This window comes from Carcharodon carcharias, chromosome 14 (genome assembly GCF_017639515.1).
Source record: "Carcharodon carcharias isolate sCarCar2 chromosome 14, sCarCar2.pri, whole genome shotgun sequence".
Lineage (NCBI taxonomy): Eukaryota > Metazoa > Chordata > Chondrichthyes > Lamniformes > Lamnidae > Carcharodon > Carcharodon carcharias.
The window spans coordinates 71,502,390-71,530,086 of NC_054480.1; the positions used below are offsets into that span (position 1 = coordinate 71,502,390).

The 27,697-nt window shown below is 44.3% G+C and overlaps 1 protein-coding gene across 1 annotated transcript in view; it reads right to left on the reverse strand.

Annotated features, from left to right (window-relative positions):
• The window catches only part of gnas (GNAS complex locus), a 360,976-nt gene extending 333,627 nt beyond the window's left edge, over nt 1–27,349 (reverse strand). Inside the window, exon 1 of the mRNA XM_041205309.1 lies at nt 26,779–27,349. Coding sequence (XP_041061243.1) covers nt 26,779–27,058 — 280 coding nt within the window. The 5' untranslated portion in view covers nt 27,059–27,349. The remainder of the gene's footprint in view (nt 1–26,778) is intronic.
• Nucleotides 27,350–27,697: the final 348 nt, after the last annotated feature.

Consider the following 27,697-nt stretch of genomic DNA (forward strand, 5'->3'; position numbering starts at 1 on the left):
ATATACATGGACTTCAGTAAGGCCTTTGACAAGGTCCCTCATGGCAGACTGGTACAGAAGGTAAAGTTGTACGGGATCAGCGGTGAGCTGGCAATATGGATACAGAATTGGCTTGGTCATAGAAGACAGAGGGAAGCAGTGGAAGGGTGCTTTTCTGAATGGAGAGCTATGACTAGTGGAGTTCCGCAGGGATCAGTGCTGGGACCTTTGCTGTTTGTAGTATACATAAATGATTTGGAGGAAAATGTAACTGGGCTAATTAGTAAGTTTGCAGACGATACTAAGGTTGGAGGAGTTGCAGATAGTGAAGAGGATTGTCAAAAGATACAACAGGATATAGGTCGGTTGGAGAGTTGGGCAGAGAAATGGCAGATGGAATTTAATCTGGACAAATGCGAGGTAATGCATTTTGGAAGGTCTAATACAGGCAGGAATTATACAGTAAATGGCAGAACCCTTAAGTGCATTGAAGAGTAGAGGGATCTGGGTGTACAGGTCCACAGGTCACGGAAAGTGGCAACGCAGGTGGATAAGGTAGTCAGGAAGGCATATGACAGGGCCTGTTCCAGTGCTATACTTTTCTTTGTCCTTTGTTCTTAAAGCCTCAGATATGCTTTGGCTTAATTTGCCTAAGTAATCAATTTTGATGTTATATACAAGTATCCAGTGGTAATTAGAACACCAATGCCTAAGTCGAACGAGAGTCATACTTGAAGTGAAGGGATTTAACTGTGAGAAGACACCACTGAAAATGGATTCTATTCCTCACCACTCAGATGCATTACAGGCTTTGAATCTTTATATATTCTCTCGGAGTCAGCTCACTGATAAGTGGGCCTCATCTTCCCCAGGATCTGACTTGCACTTATTTCTGTCCAATGCCCCAATAAACAATAGCATGATCTAAGGATCATAGCAACAACTTATATTTACCTAATGCCTTTAATGTAATAAAATGCCCCAAGGTGCTTCACAAGAACATTATAAAACAAATATGACACCAAGCCATATAAGGAAGTATTAGGTCACATCGCCAAAAACTTAGTCAAAGTTGTTCGATTTATAGGAGTGCCTCAAAATGGGTAGCGAGATGGGAGGTGTAAGGAGGGTATTCCAGAGCTTGGGGCTCAGACAATTGAAGCCACTGCCACAAATGGTGCAGCAAGTAAAACTGGGGATGCGCAAGAGGCCAGAATTAGATGAGCACAGATATCTCAGAGTTCTGGGGCTGAACAAGATGGTTGTTGCAAGGCCATGGAGGGATTTTAAAACTAGGATGAGAATTTTAAAATCAAGACATTTCTCAAGTAGGAGTCCTTGCTATTATGGACCAGCTGCCTACATGAAACATCCTTTCTTTATGAAAGGTGAACTTGAAAAACCTTCAACCAAGTGAACACACTTGCCTCCAAGCAGCAAGTTTATCAAAACACAATAAAATTAAAAATTTAATTATATATTTCCTACATTCTTCAGTATGTGAAAAGAATGAAATGAAACTTGCTTTCTCCATCAAGTATAGGAACCGAAAACCCTTCACGTCTGTTCTGTTTCAGGCTTTTGGACACAGATATTTTTGGATGCTGGACACCAAATCCATATGCACTCTGACTGACACTACATCTCTGTGAAGTCACAGAGGGTTTCAATCAAGGACATGTCCTTTTCCTGTAAAGGACTCAAGTAACCGTCATACACATCACCCTGGGTTGATGGTCTGCACCTTAACATGGAACCAAAAGGGTTCTAATTGAGGTGCTTTTTTAAAAAAAGAATTAGCAGCAAAAATAGGGCATTAATTTTCCCTGCAATAGGGACAGTGAGAAAAAGACCACTTTTTTTTAAAAAGCAAATACTGGAAAAACTTCATATAGAATAATTGTGAGAATGTAAGATGCAGAATGGCTGACCTGGTCATTGACAGAGCACCAAATAAGATGCTTGAAAACAGAGATAGAAATATTATTAATGATATTACAGAAAGGGCACAAAATAGGTGGAAAAATGAAAGAATATAAACTTCCATCTTTGCTAAGAAAATGTTAAGAGCAAGCAAGATGGTCTAAATGACCTATTCCTGTTCCATCATCATGACCAGGATCTCTTTCAACCACATTTGTTGATGATGTATTGTTAAAGTTAGGGTTGCCAACTCTGGTCGGACATATTTCTGTAGGCTTCATCATGTGGCTTCCCACTTCCAACCATCCCGTCTCTTCTCTAATATTTTTAAACTAATAAATCAAAATCGTGCAAAGGGAACACACAATTATTTTGCTTTTTTTCCCTCAAGTCCTGTGGGTTTTCTTCCTAGTTTGCTCAAAGCTGTATTCAGGGGATTAATATTTAATTCCTGGAGATTTCAGCAACTTTAGTTAATGGATTGAAAGACTATAGGATTTTTTAAATTTTAATTTAATACACTAATCAGACCAAATCTTCAAGACTACAAGCACTAATATAATCCTGTCATCCGCCATTTAGCCCTATATGGAGGGTGAGGTGGTGATGGAGGGTTGGAGGGAGAGCTTTTCCTGTTTCCCATTTTAAAGAAGTTTCACCAATGACGGAGCAAGATTTAAGACAGTAGTGAATAGGAAGAGTTGTATTCAGCCTCGTGGACAGCATGACATTACCCAGAGCCGGGTGCTAAGTCAAACACAATGGCTACCTTCTCACATTAACTGAGTTATTAAGGAAGTCAGATCAAAAAAACAAGTTGACACCAAGTTTTTTAACATAGATCAAAGGTGGCAATCAGATGACATTGCAGCATCACACCTTTACAAGTGGTGTTTGTTTTAAAGTGTGTGGTTCCCTCAGGTTAATGGCAGACATTTTAACTCTGCTGCAGTTAAATACAGTAAGATTAGCTTGTTCCTCATCACTGCTTATGCGTGCCTCCTGGTGGCCAACTCATGAGAAGATTGGTGTAAATCAGAACAGGCTGCATGCCAGCTCCCTAACAATGATTTTCAAAAATTACTTCTGTTGAACCAGTTGTTTTACTTCTTATTTGAAACATATTGTTCATGCACCTTCACAAAATGCTCAAAAATGATGCCAATTCTTATAAAAGACGTAAATTAAAAAGCAGATTAAAGGAATATAGGTTCTAAAATCTCAGAACCTCTTTGCAAAAAGAAGTTGCATTTATTTAATGACCTTCCAAAATCTCATGACATCTCAAAGAGCTTCGCAACCAATTCTGCAGTGTAGTCACCATTGTAATGCGGGAAAGACACAGCCAATCAGCACAAAGCAAGATCCCAAAAACAGCAATAAGATAATAACCAGATAGGACTTTTTTTAATATATAGATGCCAAATGAGGACCAAGATTCCGGGGAGAACTCCCTTGCTCTTCCTCAGTGTCATGGGATTTTTTTTTTAAACATTTTCCCAAGAGGGTAGATGGGCTGCGGTTTAACTTCTCATTCTAAAATGGAATGCTCCCTCAGTATTGCAGATGATGAGCTGAAATCTGTGGAGTGGGGCTTGAACCCACGACCTTCTGACTCAGCTGCAAAAATGCTACCACTGAACCATAGCCGACATAACTCAAACAGGATACCTAGCTCCCCCAGTGATCCAATTGATAAATGCACTGCCAGTGTAATTCAAAATCATTCACACCTGGATTCATTCGGAGGCCTGTGTAGAGTTAAATGGTTTGGTGCAGCAATACACTGCTTCAACTGGTGCCAGCACCCTTCGGATTGGGCGAGGGGGAGGGAAGGAAAACGCTCGTTTGATCCATAAGCATTGCAGGTTAAAGACAGGACCTGTCCGCCCCCACTCCCCTCACCTTGTCAATAGTCAAACAACCTGTGAATACTTACAACTGAAGAATGGGCAGTTGGGTAATGCAACAGCTGGTTCTGAGCTGCAGGATAAAGTTGTGGCTTCAGGGGAGTGTGGAGTGAAACAATGTATTGAAAATAAAGAATTCTTACAAACAGCTGCTAAGTAATAAACACTGAATGTTTCCAAACCTAATTAAAATCTGTAAACATCCAGGACATTTGTTAAATGTCTTTATTGCAAGATAGTCCAATAGATTCTTTATATTCCCTATCCAATGAGGTCAGATATGTAGCAGAACACATGTTGCACCCAAGACAATCTAAACTCTGTTTTAATTTTAATATCGATATTATAAAATGCATTTGATTGCTTATTGATACAAGCATGTGCCTTGCTGTGCTTTGGTTGCACTTAAGTATTCATTTTCTTTTAAAGTATTCATGTGGAGGTTAAACTCTGAATAGGGAAGGAGGATCGCAAGTCTTTCCAGGTGGTGGTCAGAAAGCTCTAAATTAAGGAATAAAACAAAATTAAAATACAAGGGGATGTTGAAAACCCAAAATAAAAACAGAAAATTCTGGCAAATCAGGCAGGGAGGGAGGGACAGCAGTTTTGAAATGAGGTATTCGACCTGGAATGTTAACTCTGCTTCTGTCTCCATGAATGCTGCTTGACCTGCAGCAAGAAATGTTGAATAAAAACAGAAAACACTCAGTAGAAGTGGTCAGCACATCGGGCAGCACCAATGGAGAAAAGTTAAGAGATTTAACAGTTAAAGTATAGACCTAGGAGAAGTGGTGTGAGGGAGGGTGGAGAAGGAATATTGGCTGTTCAAGGACCACTGATGCATCACTCACGGTGGGCCTTCTTTATTCAATGAATCCCATTCAATTTCATATACATAGCAAAAAGGAAACTGCCTGCCATCATATGTGGAACAGAAAAATGTCAGGGACACTATCCCTTTAAGAATTTGGCATACATTAAGCACACCTTCCAATCCTGTACTTCATTAGCAAATGCATTTTGACTTCGTCCAGCAGAGGCAGCAGAGATTCACAAATGTGACACGATAGTGTGCAAATATAAATAATTCAAAGTAACACCAGATCCTAAAGAAAACAGAAGGGTTGGGAGGAAGTGAGCTTCCCACTTGCAGCTGAATAACATTTTCAGAATGATAAAGACCTAAGTTACTGTACGTAATCCATGTTTTTGTTACTTCTGGATTCGCCATTCCAATCATTTCCTGGTTGGCTTCCAACCTCGTTCTCTTTGTAAATTTCAGCCCATGCTTGTATCCTAATGCACCAAATTCCATTCACCCCAGTGGCCTTTGAACAGCCAATACCCCTATGCTTGCTGACCTACATTGGCTCCTGGCCCAGTAATGCCTGGTCCACTGATGCCTCAAATGTAAATTTTTTCTCTCGAAGGGCTGTAGGTAGGTGGATTCTCTTCCCTAGAAAGCAGTGGAGGGTGGGTTATTGAATTTATTCAAAACTCAGTTAGACACATTTTTCATAGACAAGGGAGTCAAGGGTTATGGGGACAGGGTTGAGACCACAACCAGATTAACCATGATCTTAATCAATGGCAGAGCAGGCTCGAAGGGCTGAGTGGCCTTTTCCTGCTCCAAAGTCCTTTGTTCCTAAAATTCTCATCCTAGTTGGTACCTTATTGCCATTGTAATGTAAAGGTGCTTGGCAGAGCAAGGGTTAATGTGGGACTGTAGAACAGCACAGACCATGGTATGATGTATAAGATCACATGGTAATAGACTCAGAACAGTCTAGAGAGAACACTCTGGGACTAGTCTGCATGGAGGGAATAGCACCATGCCCAACAGTAACAAGAACCCATATTACAACACTAGTGTTCAAATCGCTCCATGGTCCTGTCCCTCCCTATCTCCATGGCTTTCTCCTGTCCTACATCCATCCAAAAACTCTGCATTCCTCCAATTCTAACCTCTTGTGCATTCCCAATTTCCTTCGCCACACTTTTGGTGGCTGTGCCTTCAGTTGTCTAGGCCCCAAGCTCTGGAATTCCCTCCCAAAACCCCTTCCTCTTCATTATGACACTTATTAAAATCTCCCAAATTACCCAAACTTCTGTTCACCTGTCCCAAAATCTCTTCATAGGGTTGAGAACAAACTTTTGTCTGTTAACACTGAGAAGTGCCTTGAAATGTTATGTTAAAGGTAATATATAATACAAGGGGATAGTGCACTGTAATATCAAGCCCCACTGTTCCCCGAGTTGTGATAAATGTTAAAAGTTTGACCAAACCACCAGATTGCCCCAATTCTACCTGTTTAATTTAGGTTAACAGAATACGAGCACCAGGTTTGTAAACTTAATATGTAAATAACTGTTTATTGAACAAATTGTCTTCAACTAGTGGCAAAAGAAAGAAATATGAACTGCTAACTTCTAACACTATAACTTAAACTCTACCCCTTCTTAAACCCCTATGCACAAACAAACAGACACAAACAAAAAACATAGATTTTAAGGGTGAGATAAAACAGTTCAATAGCACCAATCCAGAATACAGGATTAGGTGGGTTGATTTTGATTGATGCCTTCCAAATTCCTTGCAGTTTGTTGTTGATGACACAAGGTAGTCTCCCAGCACTCTCAATCTATGGTTCACTGGTTGAAAAACCTGCTTTTCAATTCTCTACTGATGATTTTTCCCCTTTTTCTCTTAACGGGTTTTCAGAAAAAGCAGGTTCCAGAGATGTAAGGAATAGCCAGCTGGCTACTATGGCAGAATTACTGGAATCTTACAAAAACACAGGAGAGAGGGGTTTTAGGTATTCCCTCTTTGCAGGCTAGGAGCTATACTGCCTGCACTGTGACCACACAAAACCCTAGTCACCTGGTCAGGAGCCAATTAAAATGCTGTGATCAGGCAGATCCCCATAGTCGAGGGCTCCTTTCCAGCACAATCCTGTTCTTTTATGGCACACGCTGTTCCAGGATAGCAACATTGTAGATATTCCTCATCCTATTCCAATGAACATGTCGTTCAACTGTAGCCATGGTAGTTTTTAAAGCCACAGTCCAAGAAAAAGAAAATAGGTTCTTCACATAATCTTAGACTTATTCATTCAAATCCTTCATATAATTGTGACAATGTTAAAATGTTAAAGAATGGCAGTAGGATGCAAGGTTTTAACTCCCAGACCAACTTGGAGGACTCATCACTTGTATGCATCTGTTTAATGCTATAACTCAGCTGAAAAGGTAACTGTGCTGCAGGCAGGGAGGACAGAAACTACTGCATATGTCATGTGGTAATCACAAAAGGTTAGACTGGTCCCCAGCTTTTTCCTTGCATTTTCTGGTTAGTAAAGGAGTAATGAAGCAACATTTACAAGTTTGTTTTGTCTTAGGTTCTATGAATAGAAGAAACAAGTTACTGAACTAAGTTTTGTCTTAGTTACTTAGGCTCTTAAAAAGATAGTATGCCTAGCCATATTTCTTCTCATTTTCTCCTTCCCCACGGCCATCCTTCAAGTTCTGCTTTTCCAGGGTTGCAAGCTGACTCACCCTGGTTACTATATCTGGTTTAAATGAAGTCTACACTTTGTCTTCTATTATTACCTACCAACCAGCCCTAATTAGATGCAATCCGCCTCTCCTGTGGAAGGCAATAGCAAACCACTACTGACAGAACAAAACAGCTCAGGATGAATAGACAATGGGCCAAGGACCTGCCTACAGGCAGAGCACACATACCATACCACCTCTCCTATGCCAATCAGCTTTACCACAAAAGTTATTTATAAAGTTAACTCCCCTTTTAACCTGTCTGAACAAGACAGCCACAAATATTTTACAGGACTCACAATCCCAACCAAAGGATTGTCAACAGCCCAAAAACATAACTTTATAGCCTTTAAATTTCCAATTTCCGGGGAACATTTACTTCTAAACACTTCTAGCTGCAACTTCTCTACGTCATTTATTTTGTTCAATTTGCCCCAAATTCTTGTTCTTGCTGGCCTACATTGATTCCTGGTCCAGCAACACATCAAATTTAATATTCTCATCCTTCTGTTCAAACCTTTCCTTGATCTCACCCCTTCCTATCCTCCAGCCCTACAACCCGCTGAGAGCTGGGTGTTCTTTCAGTTCTGGCCTTGTGCATTCTTGTGTCCCCTCACCCTGCTGCTGATGGCCATATCTTCTGCCATCTTGTCATCTCAAATTCGCTCCTTAAAGCTCTCTACCTCCATTCCCTCCTAACCTACCTCTTTAACCGAGCTTTTGGTCCATCATCCTAATATATGCCTTGATTGATAATCACTCCTGTGAAGCTCCTGGGATATTTTACTGCGTTAAGGGTGTTATATAAATTCAAATTGCTGTGTAGGGAACACGTTCAGACTTAACTGCTCCTTCCACCCTCTCCGCTGTCTTAAACTTTGTCACCCACAAAGATAACACACTGCCCTATTTGCTTTATCCTACCCACAAAAGGAAACCATTCATAATTCTTACTAATGAATCCCCAACCTCCAAATCTTCCCTCCCAATTCTTCTCCTCATTCCAGTTCCCTTCATGGATTCCTCATCACAAACCCCTCCCTCTCCTGTGTTCCTCCCTTGCTAGCCTTTGGCATCAAAAAAACCCTCTTTGAATCAACTTGGTTTGTGCTTGCCTTCACAGCATTCATTCAATTACAAGTTCTAAAAAGACTCAAAATAATTTGCTTAAACAAGTAAAAATCATTAAAATAAAAACAAAAAAACTGCGGATGCTGGAAATCCAAAACAAAAACAGAATTACCTGGAAAAACTCAGCAGGTCTGGCAGCATCGGCGGAGAAGAAAAGAGTTGACGTTTCGAGTCCTCATGACCCTTCGACAGAACTTGAGTGAATCCAAGAAAGGGGTGAAATATAAGCTGGTTTAAGGTGTGTGTGTATGGGGCGGGGGGGGGGGGGTGGTTTGGGTTGGGGGAGAGAAGTGGAGGGGGTTGGTGTGGTTGTAGGGACAAACAAGCAGTGATAGAAGCAGATCATCAAAAGATGTCACAGACAACAGAACAAAAGAACACATAGGTGTTAAAGTTGGTGATATTATCTAAACAAATGTGCTAATTAAGAATGGATGGTAGGGCATTCAAGGTATAGCTCTAGTGGGGGTAGGGGGAGCATAAAAGATTTAAAAATAATGGAAATAGGTGGGAAAAGAAAAATCTATATAATTTATTGGAAAAAACAAAAGGAAGGGGGAAACAGAAAGGGGGTGGGGATGGAGAAGGGAGCTCAAGACCTAAAGTTGTTGAATTCAATATTCAGTCCGGAAGGCTGTAAAGTGCCTTGTCGGAAGATGAGATGTTGTTCCTCCAGTTTGCGTTGGGCTTCACTGGAACAATGCAGCAAGCCAAGGACAGACATGTGGGCAAGAGAGCAGGGTGGAGTGTTAAAATGGCAAGCGACAGGGAGGTTTGGGTCATTCTTGTGGACAGACCACAGGTGTTCTGCAAAGCGGTCGCCCAGTTTACGTTTGGTCTCTCCAATGTAGAGGAGACCACATTGGGAGCAACGGATGCAGTAGACTAAGTTGGGGGAAATGCAAGTGAAATGCTGCTTCACTTGAAAGGAGTGTTTGGGCCCTTGGACGGTGAGGAGAGAGGAAGTGAAGGGGCAGGTGTTGCATCTTTTGCGTGGGCATGGGGTGGTGCCATGGGAGGGGGTTGAGGAGTAGGGGGTGATGGAGGAGTGGACCAGGGTGTCCTGGAGGGAACGATCCCTATGGAATGCCGATAGGGGGGTGAAGGGAAGATGTGTTTGGTGGTGGCATCATGCTGGACTTGGCGGAAATGGCGGAGGATGATCCTTTGAATACGGAGGCTGGTGGGGTGATAAGTGAGGACAAGGGGGACCCTATCATGTTTCTGGGAGGGAGGAGAAGGTGTGAGGGCGGATGCGCGGCAGACGGGCTGGACACGGTTGAGGGCCCCGTCAACAACCGTGGGTGGAAAACCTCGGTTAAGGAAGAAGGAGGACATGTCTGAGGAACTGTTTTTGAAGGTAGCATCATCGGAACAGATGCGACGGAGGCGAAGGAACTGAGAGAATGGGATGGAGTCCTTACAAGAAGTGGGGTGTGAGGAGCTGTAGTCGAGGTAGCTGTGGGAGTCGGTAGGTTTGTAATGGATATTGGTGGACAGTCTATCACCAGAGATTGAGACAGAGAGGTCAAGGAAGGGAAGGGAAGTGTCAGAGATGGACCACATGAAAATGATGGAGGGGTGGAGATTGGAAGCAAAATTAATAAATTTTTCCAAGTCACGACGAGAGCATGAAGCAGCACCGAGGTAATCATCAATGTACCAGAGACAGAGTTGTGGAAGGGGGCCGGAGTAGGACTGGAACAAGGAATGTTCCACATACCCCATAAAGAGACAGGCATAGCTGGGGCCCATACGGGTACCCATAGCCACACCCTATATTTGGAGGAAGTGAGAGGAGTTGAAGGAGAAATTGTTCAGTGTGAGAACAAGTTCAGTCAGATGGAGGAGTGTAGTGGTGGATGGGGATTGTTCGGGCCTCTGTTCGAGGAAGAAGCTAAGGGCCTTCAGACCATCCTGGTGGGGGATGGAGGTGTAGAGGGATTGGACGTCCATGGTGAAGAGGAAGCGGTTGGGGCCAGGGAACTGGAAATTGTTGATGTGATGTAAAGTGTCAGAGGAATAATGGATGTAGGTGAGAAGGGACTAGACAAGGGGAGAGAGAAGGGAGTCAAGATAACGAGAACTGAGTTCTGTGGGGCAGGAGCAAGCTGAGACGATCAGTCTACCGGGGCAGTTTTGTTTGTGGATTTTGGGTAGGAGATAGATGCGGGCCGTCTGAGGTTGGGTGACTATCAGGTTGGAAGCTGTGGGAGGAAGATCCCCAGAGGAGATGAGGTCAGTGACAGTCCTGGAAACAATGGCTTGATGTTCAGTGGTGGGGTCATGGTCCAGAGAGAGGTAGGAGGAAGTGTCTGCGAGTTGACGCTCAGCCTCCGCGAGGTAGAGGTCAGTGCGCCAGACAACAACAGCACCACCCTTGTCAGCGGGTTTGATGACAATGTCAGCGTTGGACCTGAGAGAATGGAGTGCAATAAGTTCAGAGAGAGAGAGATTAGAATGGGTGAGAGGAACAGAGAAATTGAGACGACTAATGTCGCACCGACAGTTCTCAATGAAAAGATCAAGAGAAGGTAAGAATCCAGAGGGAGGGGTCCAGGTGGAGGGAGAATATTGGAGGTGGGTGAAAGGATCCATTGAATGGGGAGAGGACTCCTGCCCAAAGAATTGAGCCCGAAGATGAAGACGGCGGAAGAAGAGTTCAGCATCATGCCGAGCCCAAAATTCATTGAGGTGAGGACGTAAGGGTATGAAACTAAGTCCTTTGCTGAGCACTGAACGTTCAGCATCGGAGAGGGGAAGGTCGGGGGTATAGTGAATACACAGCTGGGGCTGGAATTGGAAGATGGGGTGGGGACAGAGCGACAGGCAGGGGTGGAGGGTCCTAGATGGGTGTTGGTGTCGATGAGTTGTTGGAGCTTGCGTTCCTTAGCACTTGAGAAAGAGAAAAAGTTTCTTGTTGAGGCGTCGGATGAGACAAAGAATAAAATGAAACTGGGGGCACGCGCAGCTTTGAAAAAGGGTGTGGCGGTGCTGCTGGAGGGAGAGGTCGAGTGTGTTCATATGGCGACGCATGGCACTGAGTGTGGATTTCAGAATGTTATGGGAACAGCAGTCCAAGAAACGTTTTATGTCCCGGAGATACCTGTAATCCTGGGTGGGTTCGAAACATGAGGGGTGGAATTTCAGTTGAAATTCACGTGGGTTAATTCGGAGATGGAGACAGTCACTGAGAAAGGAGATATGGCTGTGAAAGACAGAACTTGAGTGAATCCAAGAAAGGGGTGAAATATAAGCTGGTTTAAGGTGTGTGGAGGGGGGTCTGTTGAAGGGTCATGAGGACTCGAAACGTCAACTCTTTTCTTCTCCGCCGATGCTGCCAGACCTGCTGAGTTTTTCCAGGTAATTCTGTTTTTGTTTTGGATTTCCAGCATCCGCAGTTTTTTTGTTTTTATCTCTGTATTTAACTGACTGCCACTGCTCTTCAAGAAATGCCTACCTCCTTGAAGAAGTTCTGTTCGTCTCTGCGACAAGATTTCCGTATCTCTCTTTTGCCTTGCTCACCTTCATTGCTTTCCATTTCTCTCCTGGTGTTTGACAAGGTGTTTACTAAAACCCGCTTTCACAGCCATATCTCCTTTCTCAGTGACTGTCTCCATCTCCGACTTACCCCACGTGGATTTCAACTGAAATTCCACCCCTCATGTTTCGAACGCACCCAGGATTACAGGTATCTCCGGGACATAAAACATTTCTCGGACTGCTGTTCCCGTCACATTCTGAGATCCACACTCAGTGCCATGCGTCGCCATATGAACACACTCGAACTCTCCCTCCAGCAGCACCGCCACACCCTTTTTCAAAGCTGCGCGTGCCCCCAGTTTCATTTTATTCTTCGGCTCATCCGACGCCTCAACAAGAAACTTTTTCTCTTTCTCTCAAGTGCTAAGGAACGCAAGCTCCAACAACTCATCGACACCAACACCCATCTAGGACCCTCCAACCCTGCCTGTCCCTCCGTCCCCACCCCATCTTCCAATCCCAGCCCCAGCCTGTGTATTCACTATACCCCCTGACCTTCCCCTCTCCGATGCTGAACGTTCAGTGCTCAGCAAAGCACTTAGTTTCATACTCTTACGTCCTCACCTCAATGAATTTTGGGCTCGGCATGATGCTGAACTCTTCTTCCGCCGTCTTCGTCTCCGGGCTCACTTCTTTGGGCAGGAGTCCTTTCCCTGTTCAACGGATCTTTTCACCCACCTCCAATATTCTCCCTCCACCTGGACCCCTCCCTCTGGATTCTTACCTTCTCTTGATCTTTTAATTGAGAACTGTCGGCGCGACATCAGTCGTCTCAATTTCTCTGTTCCTCTCACCCATTCTAATCTCTCTCTCTCTGAACTTACTGCACTCCATTCTCTCAGGTCCAACGCTGACATTGTCATCAAACCCACTGACAAGGGTGGTGCTGTTGTTGCCTGGCGCACTGACCTCTACCTCGCGGAGGCTGAGCATCAACTTGCAGACACTTCCTCCTACCTCTCCCTGGACCATGACCCCACCACTGAGCATCAAGCCATTGTTTCCAGGACTGTCACTGACCTCATCTCCTCTGGGGATCTTCCTGCCACAGCTTCCAACCTGATAGTCACCCAACCTCGGACGGCCCGCATCTATCTCCTACCCAAAATCCACAAACAGAACTGCCCCGGTAGACCGATCGTCTCAGCTTGCTCCTGTCCCACAGAACTCAGTTCTCGTTATCTTGACTCCCTTCTCTCTCCCCTTGTCCAGTCCCTTCCCACCTACATCCATTATTCCTCTGACACCTTACGTCACATCAACAATTTCCAGTTCCCTGGCCCCAACCGCTTCCTCTTCACCATGGATGTCCAATCGCTCTACACCTCCATCCCCCACCAGGATGGTCTGAGGGCCCTTAGCTTCTTCCTCGAACAGTGGCCTGAACAATCCCCATCCACCACTACTCTCCTCCATCTGACTGAACTTGTTCTCACACTGAATAATTTCTCCTTCAACTCCTCTCACTTCCTCCAAATAAAAGGTGTGGTTATGGGTACCCGCACGGGCACCAGCTATGCCTGTCTCTTTATGGGGTATGTGGAACATTCCTTGTTCCAGTCCTACTCCGGCCTCCTTCCACAACTCTTTCTCCGGTACATCGATGATTACTTCGGTGCTGCTTCATGCTCTTGTCGGGACCTGGAAAAATTTATTAATTTTGCTTCCGATCTCCACCCCTCCATCATTTTCACGTGGTCCATCTCTGACACTTGCCTTCCCTTCCTTGACCTCTCTGTCTCAATCTCTGGTGATAGACTGTCCACCAATATCCATTACAAACCTACCGACTCCCACAGCTACCTCGACTACAGCTCCTCACACCCCACTTCTTGTAAGGACTCCATCCCATTCTCTCAGTTCCTTCGCCTCCGTCGCATCTGTTTCGATGATGCTACCTTCAAAAACAGTTCCTCTGACATGTCCTCCTTCTTCCTTAACCGAGGTTTTCCACCCACGGTCGTTGACAGGGCCCTCAACCGTGTCCGGCCCATCTCCTACGCATCCGCCCTCACGCCTTCTCCTCCCTCCCAGAAACATGATAGGGTCCCCCTTGTCCTCACTTATCACCCCACCAGCCTCCGCATTCAAAGGATCATCCTCCGCCATTTCCGCCAAGTCCAGCACCAAACACATCTTCCCTTCACCCCCCCCTATCGGCATTCCATAGGGATTGTTCCCTCCGGGACACCCTGGTCCACTCCTCCATCACCCCCTACTCCTCAACCCCCTCCCATGGCACCACCCCATGCCCACGCAAAAGATGCAACACCTGCCCCTTCACTTCCTCTCTCCTCACCGTCCAAGGGCCCAAACACTCCTTTCAAGTGAAGCAACATTTCACTTGCATTTCCCCCAACTTAGTCTACTGCATTCGTTGCTCCCAATGTGGTCTCCTCTACATTGGAGAGACCAAACGTAAACTGGGCGACCGCTTTGCAGAACACCTGCGGTCTGTCCGCAAGAATGACCCAAACCTCCCTGTCGCTTGCCATTTTGACACTCCACCCTGCTCTCTTGCCCACATGTCTGTCCTTGGCTTGCTGCATTGTTCCAGTGAAGCCCAACACAAACTGGAGGAACAACACCTCATCTTCCAACTAGGCACATTACAGCCTTCCGGACTGAATATTGAATTCAACAACTTTAGGTCTTGAGCTTCCTCCTCCATCCCCACCCCCTTTCTGTTTCCCTCTTCCTTTTGTTTTTTTCCAATAAATTATATAGATTTTTCTTTTCCCACGTATTTCCATTATTTTTAAATATTTTTAAATCTTTTATGCTCCCCCCACCCCCACTAGAGCTATACCTTGAGTGCCCTACCATCCATTCTTAATTAGCACATTTGTTTAGATAATATCACCAACTTTAACACCTATGTGTTCTTTTGTTCTGTTGTCTGTGACATCTTTTGATGATCTGCTTCTATCACTGCTTGTTTGTCCCTACAACCACACGAACCCCCTCCACTTCTCTCCCCCCACCCAAACCGCACCCCCCCAACACACACACCTTAAACCAGCTTATATTTCACCCCTTTCTTGGATTCGCTCAAGTTCTGTCGAAGGGTCATGAGGACTCGAAACGTCAACTCTTTTCTTCTCCGCCGATGCTGCCAGACCTGCTGAGTTTTTCCAGGTAATTCTGTTTTTGTTTTAAAAATCATTAAAGGCAGGCTGTGATCTCCTTTGCTCAGAGCTTGAGAATAATCGAATCTAAGATGGGGAGAACACAAACCAAGTTTTTTTTTTAAATTTATTCATGGGATGTGGGCATCGCTGGCTAGGCCTGCAATTATTGCCCATCCCTAATTGCCCTAGGGCAGTGCAGTCTCCAGGTGTGATTGGCTAATTCTCGCTTCAGTTTTCTCCATTCTGGCCAGGACTTGTCACTATATGCGGTCCTAAAAAGAAACTAGTGAATTACAAAAGGCAAAATGGATCCAGAAATTTGACAGAGGCTTTTTTGGGAGCAGATCTGGCATGGGAGGAACATTCACCCATTGAATGGATGGTTCTGACACTCTCTCAAATCCTATGCTCTGGTGCCATCTGCATTAACTGGGCATGTACTGCTGTGGCATTAATGGCGCCAATAGAATGGCCACCCTCCGGAGAGCGAGAGGGTGGCACTTACTGCAGCATTTTTCACATCAGTAAGAATTACGAATAGTTTCTTTATGAATCCCCAGCCTCCATGACCTCCCTCCCAACTCCCTTCACTCTGTAAGTCAGCCAAGGCACCAAGAGAGCTAAATTTAAAAGTAAGACTGCTGCCACTTTACCTGGAGACTGGTCTTACAGGAAAATGGTCTCTTAAATTTTACCACAGGCGCTGACTGTAATGTGGATGACAGTAAATAAGCCATTACAAGTTATCTATTGTCTATCATCAGTACCTCCAGAATTTCTGACAGTCGGGCAATGGAGTGGGCACATGATGCAACTGAATCCTACTCCAAATTCCAACTACATTGCTTTTGAGGCCCCAAGATGAGGGTGGAAGCAACAGCACATTGTTGGCTCAATGAGAAAACAGAGAGAATTAAAGACACAGCAACAACAAGGCCTTTAATGAGTACAGAAGCAAAGGCCTGGAGCAGAGAAAAGCCTAAATAGGTACCAATCTCACTAACAGTACATTCCTGCACAAAAGCAAAACACTGCTGATTCTGGGAATCTGAGATTGAAAACAGAAAATGCTGGAAATACTCAGCAGGTCAGGCAGCATCTGTGGAGAAAAACAGCATTAATATTTCACGTTGATGATCTTTTATCCACAGGGATCAGTGATGGGCTCCCAACTATTTACAATCTATATTAATAACTTGGATGAAGGGAGCATGTATATCGTAGCCAAATTTTCTGAGGATATAAAAAGAGGTTGGAAAGTAAGTTGCAAGGACACAAACAGCTTGCAAAGTGATATAGATAGGTTAAGTGAGTGGGCAAAAATTTGGCAGATGGAGTATAATATTGGAAAAGGCGAGGTTATCCACATTGGCAGGAAGAATACAAAAGTGATATATTATTTAAATAAGGAGATTACAGCATGCTGTTGTACAGAGAGATCTGGGTGTCCTTGTACATGAATCACAAAAAGTCAGCATACAGGTATAGCAAGTAATTAGGAAGGCAAATGGAATGTTGGCCTTATTCCGAAGGGAATGGAATATAAACGTAGGGAAGTTTGCTACAACTGTACAGGACATTAGTGAGACCACACCAAGACCACACAGGAGTACTGTGTACTCTTATTTAAGGAGAGACATCCTTGCATTGGAGGCAGGTGCACTGGGTTGATTCTTGGGATGAAGGGGTTGTCTTATGAGGAAAGGTTAAGCAGGTTGGGTCATTGGAGTTTAGAAGAACAAGAGGTGATCTTATTGAAACATAAAAGATTCTGAGGGGATTGAAAGGCTAGATGTTAAGAGGATGTTTCCCCTTGTAGGGGAATCTAGAACTAGATAGGACACAGTTTCAGGATAAGGGGTCTCCAATTTAGGAAGGAGATGAGGAGGAATTTCTTCTCTCAGAGGGTCATTAGTATTTGGAATTCTCTTTCCCAGAGAGTAGTGGAGGCCAGGTCATTGAACGTATTCAAGGCTGAGTTAGGCCGTTTTTGCATCGACAAGAGAGTCAAGGGTTATGGGGAAGGCAGGAAAGTGGAGTTAAGGCCACAATCTGATCAGCCATGATTGTATTGAATGGTGGGGCAGGTTGAAGGGGCTAAATGGCCTACTCCTGCTCCTGTTTCTTATGTTCATCAGAACAGTTCTGATGAAATGCCATTGACCTGAAACATCAACATTACAATCTTGTCTGTATATAAGAGCAGAATTTTATTTTTGAAATCTTGCAGACTTTTTTTTGCCCACCTCTTCAGCAATTATGACTTCTTTCCAAATAAGAGTTTATTAAAACTATAAAACCAGGTCAGAAAAAATGTGTCCTCCATGGCTCAGTTGGTAGCACTCTTGCCTCTGAATTAGAAGGGTTGAAGTTTCACTCCAGAGACTTGAGCACAGATACCCAGGCTGACACTACCGTGCACTGAGGGACAGAGTTGTTGTCTTGCAGGATAAGAAGTGAAACTGAGGCCCTCTCTGCAGTTTTACAACCAATTGGATGCTGTGTGTGTAGGGGGCGGGGGGGGGTGTTGTATGGGGAGAGGCTATCTGAATATATACTGGACATTGGAAAGCTCAAGCAAGGACAAGGATCACAGTGAACTGGTAAGATTATGGTAATTATATATAGAGATCTTTTAAACGTTAAAAAGTATTATTGGTCTGCAAAACCTTAAATCAGAGCGAATAAATGAAGACTAGGCATGCCACTTCTAAAAGGTTGCTGACCTCTGCTTTAACCTAACTAGTTGCACCAATCCATGTGCCATCCATGGGCAGGGTATATGGAGGCTTAATTTATTTATATTTGGGTCCTTTATGTAATTTAACTGCCCACTGGAAGTACAGTTACAATTATCACCATGAACTGCATATTTACACATCTGTTTCTTATCCTCCTTAATCCACCATCACCTTTGCTTCTCTTTATTGTCGCAGTTCATTACACAATTTCTCCAGGCAAGGTTATAGGACAGAGGCCTCAGGCCTCCTCAGGTCCCAGCCTGTTGTGCTTCATTGCAGTTTCCACAAAGTGCATGTGGCTAACCCATGGCAACCCTTCCTGTAATTTTGTTAGATTTCTAAAGGGAACAGTTGACCTGGATTCAGTATAGCACCACTCCACACCAACACTGATGAGACTGCAAAATTAATGTACAGGTGATCCTACACTCAATAGTACTGACCTTTCAACAGAAGACACACTATGATGTGTTGCTCCCTCAGCAATTCGTGACAACATAGTACATATCCCTCACAATTCAATCGTGAAAGGCACTGTGTGAATGCAAGTTTTTCTTTTCTTTACTTCCTGATTTGCCTCATGTTCTTTACCCAGGATCCTTGACAGGAAAAGAAATATGCAAACGCACAAGAATTAGTGCACAATTGCTGACCTCTGCACTTGGTCCTTTGTCCCACAAACCTTTGGTGTCTGTGGCTGAAATCAGCATTGCAGATGCACAAAAACGCACATTCCTGTTACCAACCTCTGCTGCAAAAGCTTCTGAATGAGTGAAGATTTTTCACAAGGCTATTCCAGTTGCGACTGCTATGTTGAGCGAAACACAGTGGGCTACAATGAAGGAGCTGCACTTTCAAATGCAGAGCCATGCCCCTCCCACATGGCCCCATGTGACCTTGCTTTCACATGGAAAGCTCAACATCATTTTAAGCCAAGATTCTCAAAATAAAATACCTCTGATGGTTCAGCAAGTTTATCCAGTGAGTAGCTGAGCCCTACAACTAGGAAGGTCGCTGGCTTAACCTTGGTGCATGATGAGTTAGCCCATTTCAGTCACTGTGCCAGTAAAAGATATACACACACGAACAACTGACTCATACTGAGCATTTCATCTACCTCTGTAACATCATCCAGCTCTGCCTCCATCTCAGCTCATCTGCTGCTGAAAACCTGTCAAGCCTTCGTCAGACTTGACTATTCCAATGCACTCCTGGCTGATCTCTCACATTCTACTCTCTGTAAATTTGGGGTCATCCAAAACTCTGCTACACATGTCTTAACTGACACCAAGTCCCATTCATCTATCACTCCTGTGCTCACTGACTTATATTGGCACCTGGTCAAATAAACTCCTTGATTTTACATTTCTCATCCTTATTTTCAAATCCCTCCAAAGCCTCACCCCTCTCTATCTCTGTAATCTCCTCCAGCCCCGCAACCCTCAGAGATATCGGCTTTTTCCAATTCTGGCCTTTTGAACAGCACCGATCTCAATTGCTCCACCACTGGAGGCTATGCCTTCAGTTGCCCAGGGCACAAGCTCTGGCATTCCCTCCCTACATCTCTCCACCTCTCTATCTCACGTTCCTCCTTTAAGACAATCCTTAAAACCTCTCTCTTTGGCCAAGCTTTTAGCCTTCTGATCTAATATTTCCTTGCATGGCTCAGTGTCATCTTTGAAGAGCCTTGGGATGTTTTATTTTGTTAAGGCACTGTGTAGTATAAATCGTTGTTGATATAGTGGCTTCAATGTAGCAAAACATCCCTGGGTGCTCTATAATTTGGTGTCTTTTGAAACCAGACAGTAGAACAACCAATATAATGGAGAACAGTTAGGAGGAAGGATTAGAAAATCCAAGTAATGGGGATGCCATGAAGGCATAGAATAATGATTGATTGATAATAGATAATGCACAAAGTAAACCAGGAAGTAAGGCCTGAGTTAATCAATTTTTAAATGGAAATATTTTAATATATTTGTATATATACACAAACACACACACACACAGATATATATATACACACATATACACATATCAATAACCAATTTAAATACTAAAAAAACAAAAAACAGAGCTACAGAGAAAGAGCAGGAGCAGGGCTAATTGGACAACTCTTTCAAAGAGCCGCCACAAGCTAAATGGATTCCTTCTGTGCTGCATAATTCTATGAACAATCTACTAAGTGAGCCAGTGGTGAGTTGTGAGGAGTTGGATTCTGTGAGTAGACAATTAAGGTGCCAGTGGGATGAACTTTGAAGACACTAATGGTCCTCTTACATTTCAGATTTTTCTTCGGTTCTTCTTCCAATACCAACTGAATACCCAGCTATTATGAATTGTGTAGAGTCCAGGCTGGTGACTTGGGTAGGAATAAAATTGATGACTAAGGATCTGTTGTCCAACAGCATAGCTGAAATCAGAAACTCAGAGGAGATAACAAAATACACTAACACAGAGGAGGATCGGAGCTGTACAATACTCCTCTAATCCACATAAACTCACACCTTCTACAGAGCAAAAAAAAGACTTATTTATATATCATCTTTCACAATTTCAGGATATCCCAAAGCATGTTACAGCCAATTAAGACAACACTCCATTAGTATAGAAATGAAGTGAAGTGTCGGCCTAGAATGTGGGGGACTTGACCCCACATCCTACTGACTCAGGGAGGCAAGAGCCACTGAGCCACAGCTGTCACCCAATACTCAATTACTATTAGGCTACACCCAGTTAAACTCGATGCACTGACAGTCCCATTCCATAAACAGCCACAAACCTACAGAGAATTTATTCAGTGTTCTGTTAATATGAACCCACACCCAGTAAAATGTAAGGATCATACTAATACGCATCGAGGACATGAGATACACAGGTAGTCAATGAAAGGAGAAAAAGAATAAAACGTGAGTGTAACATTAATAAAATGAAGTAGCAGATACCAAGAAGCAATTTCAAGGCACTATGGTACAATGCAGTGATCAACCAAATACCTCATGCACTTGGGGTGGAATCCATTCTGGATTGATGTCTCCTCTCTCTACTTACTTTAACAGACACAAATACTTGAGACAGTTCGCTGCACGTTAGAGATTTCTGAATTCATGGACAATCTCCCCAGTAGAAAGAAAAGCAGCATCAGAACCTGCAGATCACTGCCTCCAATGATAGACATAATGGTACTTTATCTCCAGCACAGAGACCAAGATTAGTCGAGATTCTTTATTTTATACCAGCTGGAAACATTTAGTTGCTCTGATTTGTAATCATTGCTAATTGCTGCTGGTTACACAAAAATAATTAAAAATAGGAAGCAGGTGATAGGAGAAAGCCAGGATCTACTCATCTCCGCTTGCACAGTGATTAGCAGATAACAACTATTCCTGCAACACTCAGTTCAGCGTGATGCCATGTGCATCAGTAGACTCATGTTGCAATTGGGAACCAGAATCTGATGGAGAAACTGAATCAAGAATGATATTCTTTTCTTTCATTCTCTGGATCACTGCCAAAGTACACCCATTGACTGAGCCTTCTTCGTTATGAGAATCCTTTTTTGAAGGCTGTGGAATCGAAGCTGTGGACATCTACTTCCTCCAGGATTTCCCCAACACTGGATACTTCAATCTTCAAAAATGTCGTTGCACGTACAAAATTTTTCAAGATGTTGAAGGAAAAAGGAAACCTGGCATAGCTGAGAATCCTCACAGTGGAGTTGCTATTTAAGCGATTGCAACGAACCCAGGTTGTGACGTGCATCTTTACATCTCCCATGTTGCTGTTGTGTGCGTGTTTACCTTCCTCGCCAGATATGTTGCACGGTCAAGAACAGAACAGAGGTCAAGGAGCCCTTCGGGATTTGGACCAGCAAATAGCAGGTCAAGGTGAGTTTGAAGGTGGACAGGCAAGGGAGCAATCCTCCACCCTCCCTCCAATTTTGCTACTGGGAGAAGCTGAAGCTACCTTGTCTACATTGGGCAGCCCAGAGTTTGTTGCACTTGTGGCTAATCTTGCCGCATTGTAGCTGTCTGCACCACCATGATCTGTAAGAATTGCAAGCAGATGGCCATCAGACCAAGGACTGCAAGCAGACTAAATACTGCAACCTGTTGTGGTGGGACAGGCCACCATCTACAAGACCTGCCCAAAACACTGCTTCTGTTATGGACAGACAGTAAGAACCAATGAGGGGCATGCAGGCGGAACAGCGAGCACAATTACCAAGAAGGAGACCTGCAACCCTCCACCCACCAAGTCCTACAGTGAACAAAACCAGGACAAAGGAGGACACAGGGAGGGACAAGGAGGAGGAGAAGCGTGAGGCAGCAGACTTCCAAACAACAGCACTGTCCCCCGAGCCTCCCACTCCTCAGCATTCTGGATCAATGGAAGAACCAGTAGAGGGTCAACTGAGTGAGAGACAGCTGGAAAATAAGTTTAAAAAGAAGAAAGAGCCAAGCAAAAGATGACTCCCATCCGACATGATGACAGAGGCTGCTGCTCTTCAGATGAGGGAGGAGAAGGATGGCACCTGCAGAAGCAGCAGCAAAACACTAAAGAGCTGGAAGAGAAGAAACTCAAGATCCAAAACACAGCAAACAGCACCCCAACCTCAAAAGCAAAAAGGCAACATGCCCCAGCTTTGGGAAGTTGGGAGTGGCAACTTCCTCAAGGAGGAATGGATCAGAAAGACCAGGGGATAGCCCAAACCCCACAGTTTGCATGAGCCCCCCTCTCCCCCTTTCTGATGTCATCTGGGTGGAACAATGCTAACGGGTGGATCTGCCTGGCTTTCTCAGCCCAGCAAAAGTGAAACCGTTTCTGAACATTATGCATATGCAGGAGTATACCCAAGGGCCAAAACTATCAAAGACAATGGCTCTGGTAAGTCACTTTAAAATGTAATTTTAAGACGCATCACATTAAGTCCACCATGCAATGTGTTCCAACTTTGGATTACCTTGCCAAGTTCAAAGCTGACCTGCTGTTTCCGCAAGAGTGATGGATACTGCACCTCAGGTCCCTCAGGCAATAGTTGCGATGGTGTCCATGGGCCATCGATCTGGTCAAGGGGAAACGATTCTCGTTCCTCCAGCCTGGGTATTCTGCTGAGAGGAGGCCACTTCACCATCTCCAAAGTTAAGGAAATGGTGGGCAAGCACCTCCTTGTAGCAAACATAAATATACAAAAACACTCTGCTCCAGTTAATTAACATGTACACCGCGGCTCAAAACAGGAAGCAGCAGGTCGTCCTTCAGCAGCTTCCACTGCTGCTACCAATGACATCGTGAGCGGTGACTTCAACTGCATCAGTGTGGCTGGACGATACTGCAGGGCCAACAGCAAACTGGACGCTACATCTGAACTCCTGATGGGAGTGGTAACAGGTGCCAAGTTGCACGATGTCTTCATAAACTCTGCAGACGGAGCGCTGCGAGATAAATCTGGCCAAGACCAGATGACTCCATTTATTCCAGGACAGACTTCTATTTTGTGTCCTGAGCAGTCACAGTCAGATCCACTGACATCAAGCTGGTGTTCTTCTCTGACCACTGTAGCTACTACTAGCCAACTGTAGCCTATTAGAAAACCAGAGGGTCGGCAGGACGATATGGAAGCTGAGCGTGAAATCGTTAAGTTGGCTCAAAAGGAATTACAAAAATTCGAGAACCATGAAACCCCTCTGAGACACTAATGGACTGGTGGGAAACAATTAAGGTGAACATCAAGAGGTTTGTCATCTTCAAAGGTGCATTCAGAAACACAAAGATCAGCATACCAGCTGCCACCATGTTGGCTGCTTGCACACGTTCTCTCTCTCAAACAAAGGCTTTGGCCTATGGGGTAGATACAATGCTCACAGAGAAGGACGCATCATGCATTTGGATTACCTGGTAGCAACAATATATTAGAATTGCCTCAGCTCCCCACGAAGCAAAGGGGGATTGGGGTAAAAAGAATAATTGGCCGATATTCCCAGTCCATATCACAATCCAGTGCTCCTCCTGCTAAGTGCATGTGTCAGGCCAGGGCTGGATTGAGCCCTAGTAGCATTCCGACACTCAGGGATTAATCTCAACTTTTGCAGCAATTCTAAAACTTACTGATAACAAGCTGGCAACCCATCCAACACCTCTGATATTTATTTCCACTGAATTTGATGTGATTAAAAATTTGGAGAGATGTAAATCGAGAAGGATGAAAAATAAGCTGTCAACTATTAACTGTTTTACAATTATCGCACAAGGTCAAGGTTTACCCTTCACTGTCCAACCTACACATGAAGATTGGTCCCTTGGGTAAGTCTGGGGAGGAGCAAAGGTACTCTCAGAACGTGACATGCTGGGCAGGAAAAAACTGAGAACAGAAATTACTTTGAGGTACATAACAGCCTTAAACATGACATCTTACATTTAAATAGGCTTTCTATCAGGATGGTTCTTGCCAATTATGAAAATCACTCTGAGCATTTCCTTGATAATGACAGCTCTTGGAAGAGGACATTTTCACCATCTCATTGTTAATGAGCTGTGTAACCAGGGTTTTGTGTTAGATACAACAGTCCCCCACACTCTGATATATACTCAAGTTTTCAAAAAGAAGTTAACCAAACTACAAAACGTAACCATGTAACCATCAAAACATCAACAAAGTTAAATGAAAACAAAAGGTATGTTGGAATATGGGTTACAAAGCAAGAACATGCTCAGCAAGTCAGCCAGCACCTGAAAGAGGTTAACATTTGAACTGGAGCTATCACCAGGCTCTTACCTGATATATTAGCTCATAGAAACCTTCACACAGTGCAATATATCATTCAGAAATAACAAAGACTGCAGCCTCTTAGCATACGACAACCTGATACTGAAAATCAATAGAAACTGTCAAGAGAAGCTACCCCATTCCTCTGTCACTCCACCCCTTAAAGCGAGACTGGGACATTGTTTGTTATATTTATGTCTCAAAGAAATGGTCCTCAGACTATTATTAGTCAGTGTGGTATAAGCAAAATACCAATCAGATTCTTGTGTAATACATTTACATAAAATGCCTTTTCAACAGCGAAACATCCCAAGGTACTTCACTGAGGAATAATCAAAGCAAATTTTGTCAAGCTAATGGAGGGCCCACCAGGCAAAGAATCCAAAAGGAGTGGGTTTCAAGGAGACTTTCAAAGAAAGAGAGGTGAAAAGTTTTATGGAGGGAATTCATAAACATTGGGTCTTAACAACTGTAGGCACAGCCACCACTTGTAGCGCAAAATGAAGTGGGGGTTGGAGGAGGGGAAAGAGATTTTTACAACTGTCCCAGGAATGGGCAATTTGGTGGGGGGAAAATGTGTTAGAGGAGGAAAGTGGGAGGCATGCAGGGTTTAAACACGAGGATGAGAATTTTAAGTTTTGAGACATTGGCTCACTGGGAGATCTGGTGTAGTATAGAATACAAGCACAGTGTTGAGTTAATTGCATTTTACAGGACATTGGGAGACCAACCAGGAGGTGGCAAAGCCATGGAGATGTGGGTTTTAGCCACAGATGGTCTGAGGTAGGGGCAGAGGGGGATAATACTACAGGGGTGGAAACAGGCAGTCTTTGTGATGGTGATAATATGGGACCACATGCTAAGCTCTTGGTTAAACAGGACTTTGGTTCAGCCCAAGATGGCATCTGAGGAGGAGGAACATAGTCAAAGGTCAAGAGGATGGGTTTCATGGTGGGGCAAGGTGTTAGCTTCAATTTTTACAACATTTAGCTGGGGGAATTTGCAACCCACCCAGGATGGGAATGTCGAACAAAATCTGACAACACAAAGGCACTGGAGGAATTAGAAGTAGCAGAGAGGTGGACCTGGTTGATTTGACAACTTTTGCACATGATGGGGACAACACAACAGATTACATTTACAAACCACCTTCAAGGTAGTAAAACATCTTAATGCGCTTCACCGAAGGGTAATCAGACAATAATCAGCACTGAGCCAAAGGAGTCAACATTAGGACAGGCAATCAAAGAGGTTGATTTTAAGGAGGGCCAAAAGGTTTAGGGAAGGAAATCCAGAAGGAATTCTGAGGCCTAGACAGCTGAAGGCATGGCCACCAATGGTGAGGTGAAGTGAGGTATGGGCAAGGGCCCAAATCTGCAGGAATGCAACACTCACAGAGGGTCGCTGGACTGGAGGAACTTACAGGTTTAGAGAAGGGTGAGGCCATGGAGCAATTTAAACATGACATTGAGAATGAAATGTTGCTGAACCAGGAGCCAATCTAGGCCAAAGAACACATAGGTGTTGCATGAGTGGGACTTGGTGCAAATCAGGACACAAGAGACACAGTTTTGGATGACTTAAGGATTATAAGAGGGTGGAAGATGGGAGGTTGGCCAGGAGAGTTGCGACTTTATATCACCCATGTGTGACAGTCGACCCATGGATTTAAACACATAACACCACAATCCCTTTCTCCCAACTATCCAGCCTTATCAAAAAAAGTCTGTTCTCACAATGATCAACTTCTGTCATCCAAGAGACTGTAACCCTAATTTAAAATAAGAACTTGTTAAAATGTAAATTTTTCAAGTACTCGTGTTCACAGGGTTGGCTCCTTAGGTCAGTCACCAGCTTTTTCAAAGCCATGACAGTGCCAGTTTAAAACAATTCATCCCAACTTTTTGTCTTGGCCCCTTAACTGGTTAGAAGATCTATGACAGCCCTTGGAGTTGGCCAAAAGAAAAAAAACAAGACCAGGAGGAATGAAGTTACAACCTGGTGATTATTATGGAGGGTTTGAGGTGCAGTGGAAATCATGAAAGAACAAATTGCCATGCAGGGGAGAGATGAGCATGATAGAGCCGAGGGAGACTCACCGAGCAGCAGCAGCCGGTGTGTCTGTTTGTACTCGCGTTTCTCCGCCTTCAGGCTCTTGTCGATGCTCCGGCTCCGTTTCTTGTCGGCTTTGAGGCGGGCTTTCTCCTCGGCCCGGAGCCGCTCTCTCAGTTGCCCGTCCGGATGCTCCTGTTGCCCAGCTTCCCCTTCCCCTCCGCCGGCATTGGCGGCAGCATTGGCCTGCCGGCCCCCTGAGTAAGCGATGCTGGAGGCGGTGTGGGGACCGATGAGCCGCGATCTCAGACTGTAACACGTCCCCATGCTGAAAGAATGTGACCGAGTGCTGTGTACAATCACTCCGCAAGGCGAGGCAGCGGTCGGCGCCTCCCAGCGATGGAAAGAAGGCAAAAGGGACAACTTCAGCTACAGCAAGAGCCTGTCACCATCGCAGCCCAGAGAGAGGAGGAGGAGAAGCCCAGCTCCCTCTCTCCTTCCCTTTCCTCTCTCCTTCCTTTCTTCCCTCTCTCTCGCCTTCCCTACACCAAAGGAATGGCCCAGATTCCTGGCCTTGATTCCTCTACACACACACTTTCCCCCCTCCTCCTTTGGCGATTTTTTTTATAAAACAAGATAACAGTTCCCTCAGTGCCACGTGATCAGGAAATGAACCCTTTTTTTAAAACACACACACACACACATTACCGTAAATGACTGGAGCACCGAGCTAGGTAGGAGGGCTCTCGTTCTCATTGTGGCTTCCCACGTTTAAATCTTTCCTCCTCCACCTCAACTTTTCTCTCCCAGCTCAAGGAGAGTTTAGTTACACTGTGCACATCCCAATGGTCTTTCTGAAACACCTGCCAAAGCACAATCGCGTTGGTTTAAATGACGCTTGAGTTAATTCTTTTACTGCATGGTTCACGATATTGAAAAGACACTCATTGTAGTTTTATTTTATAT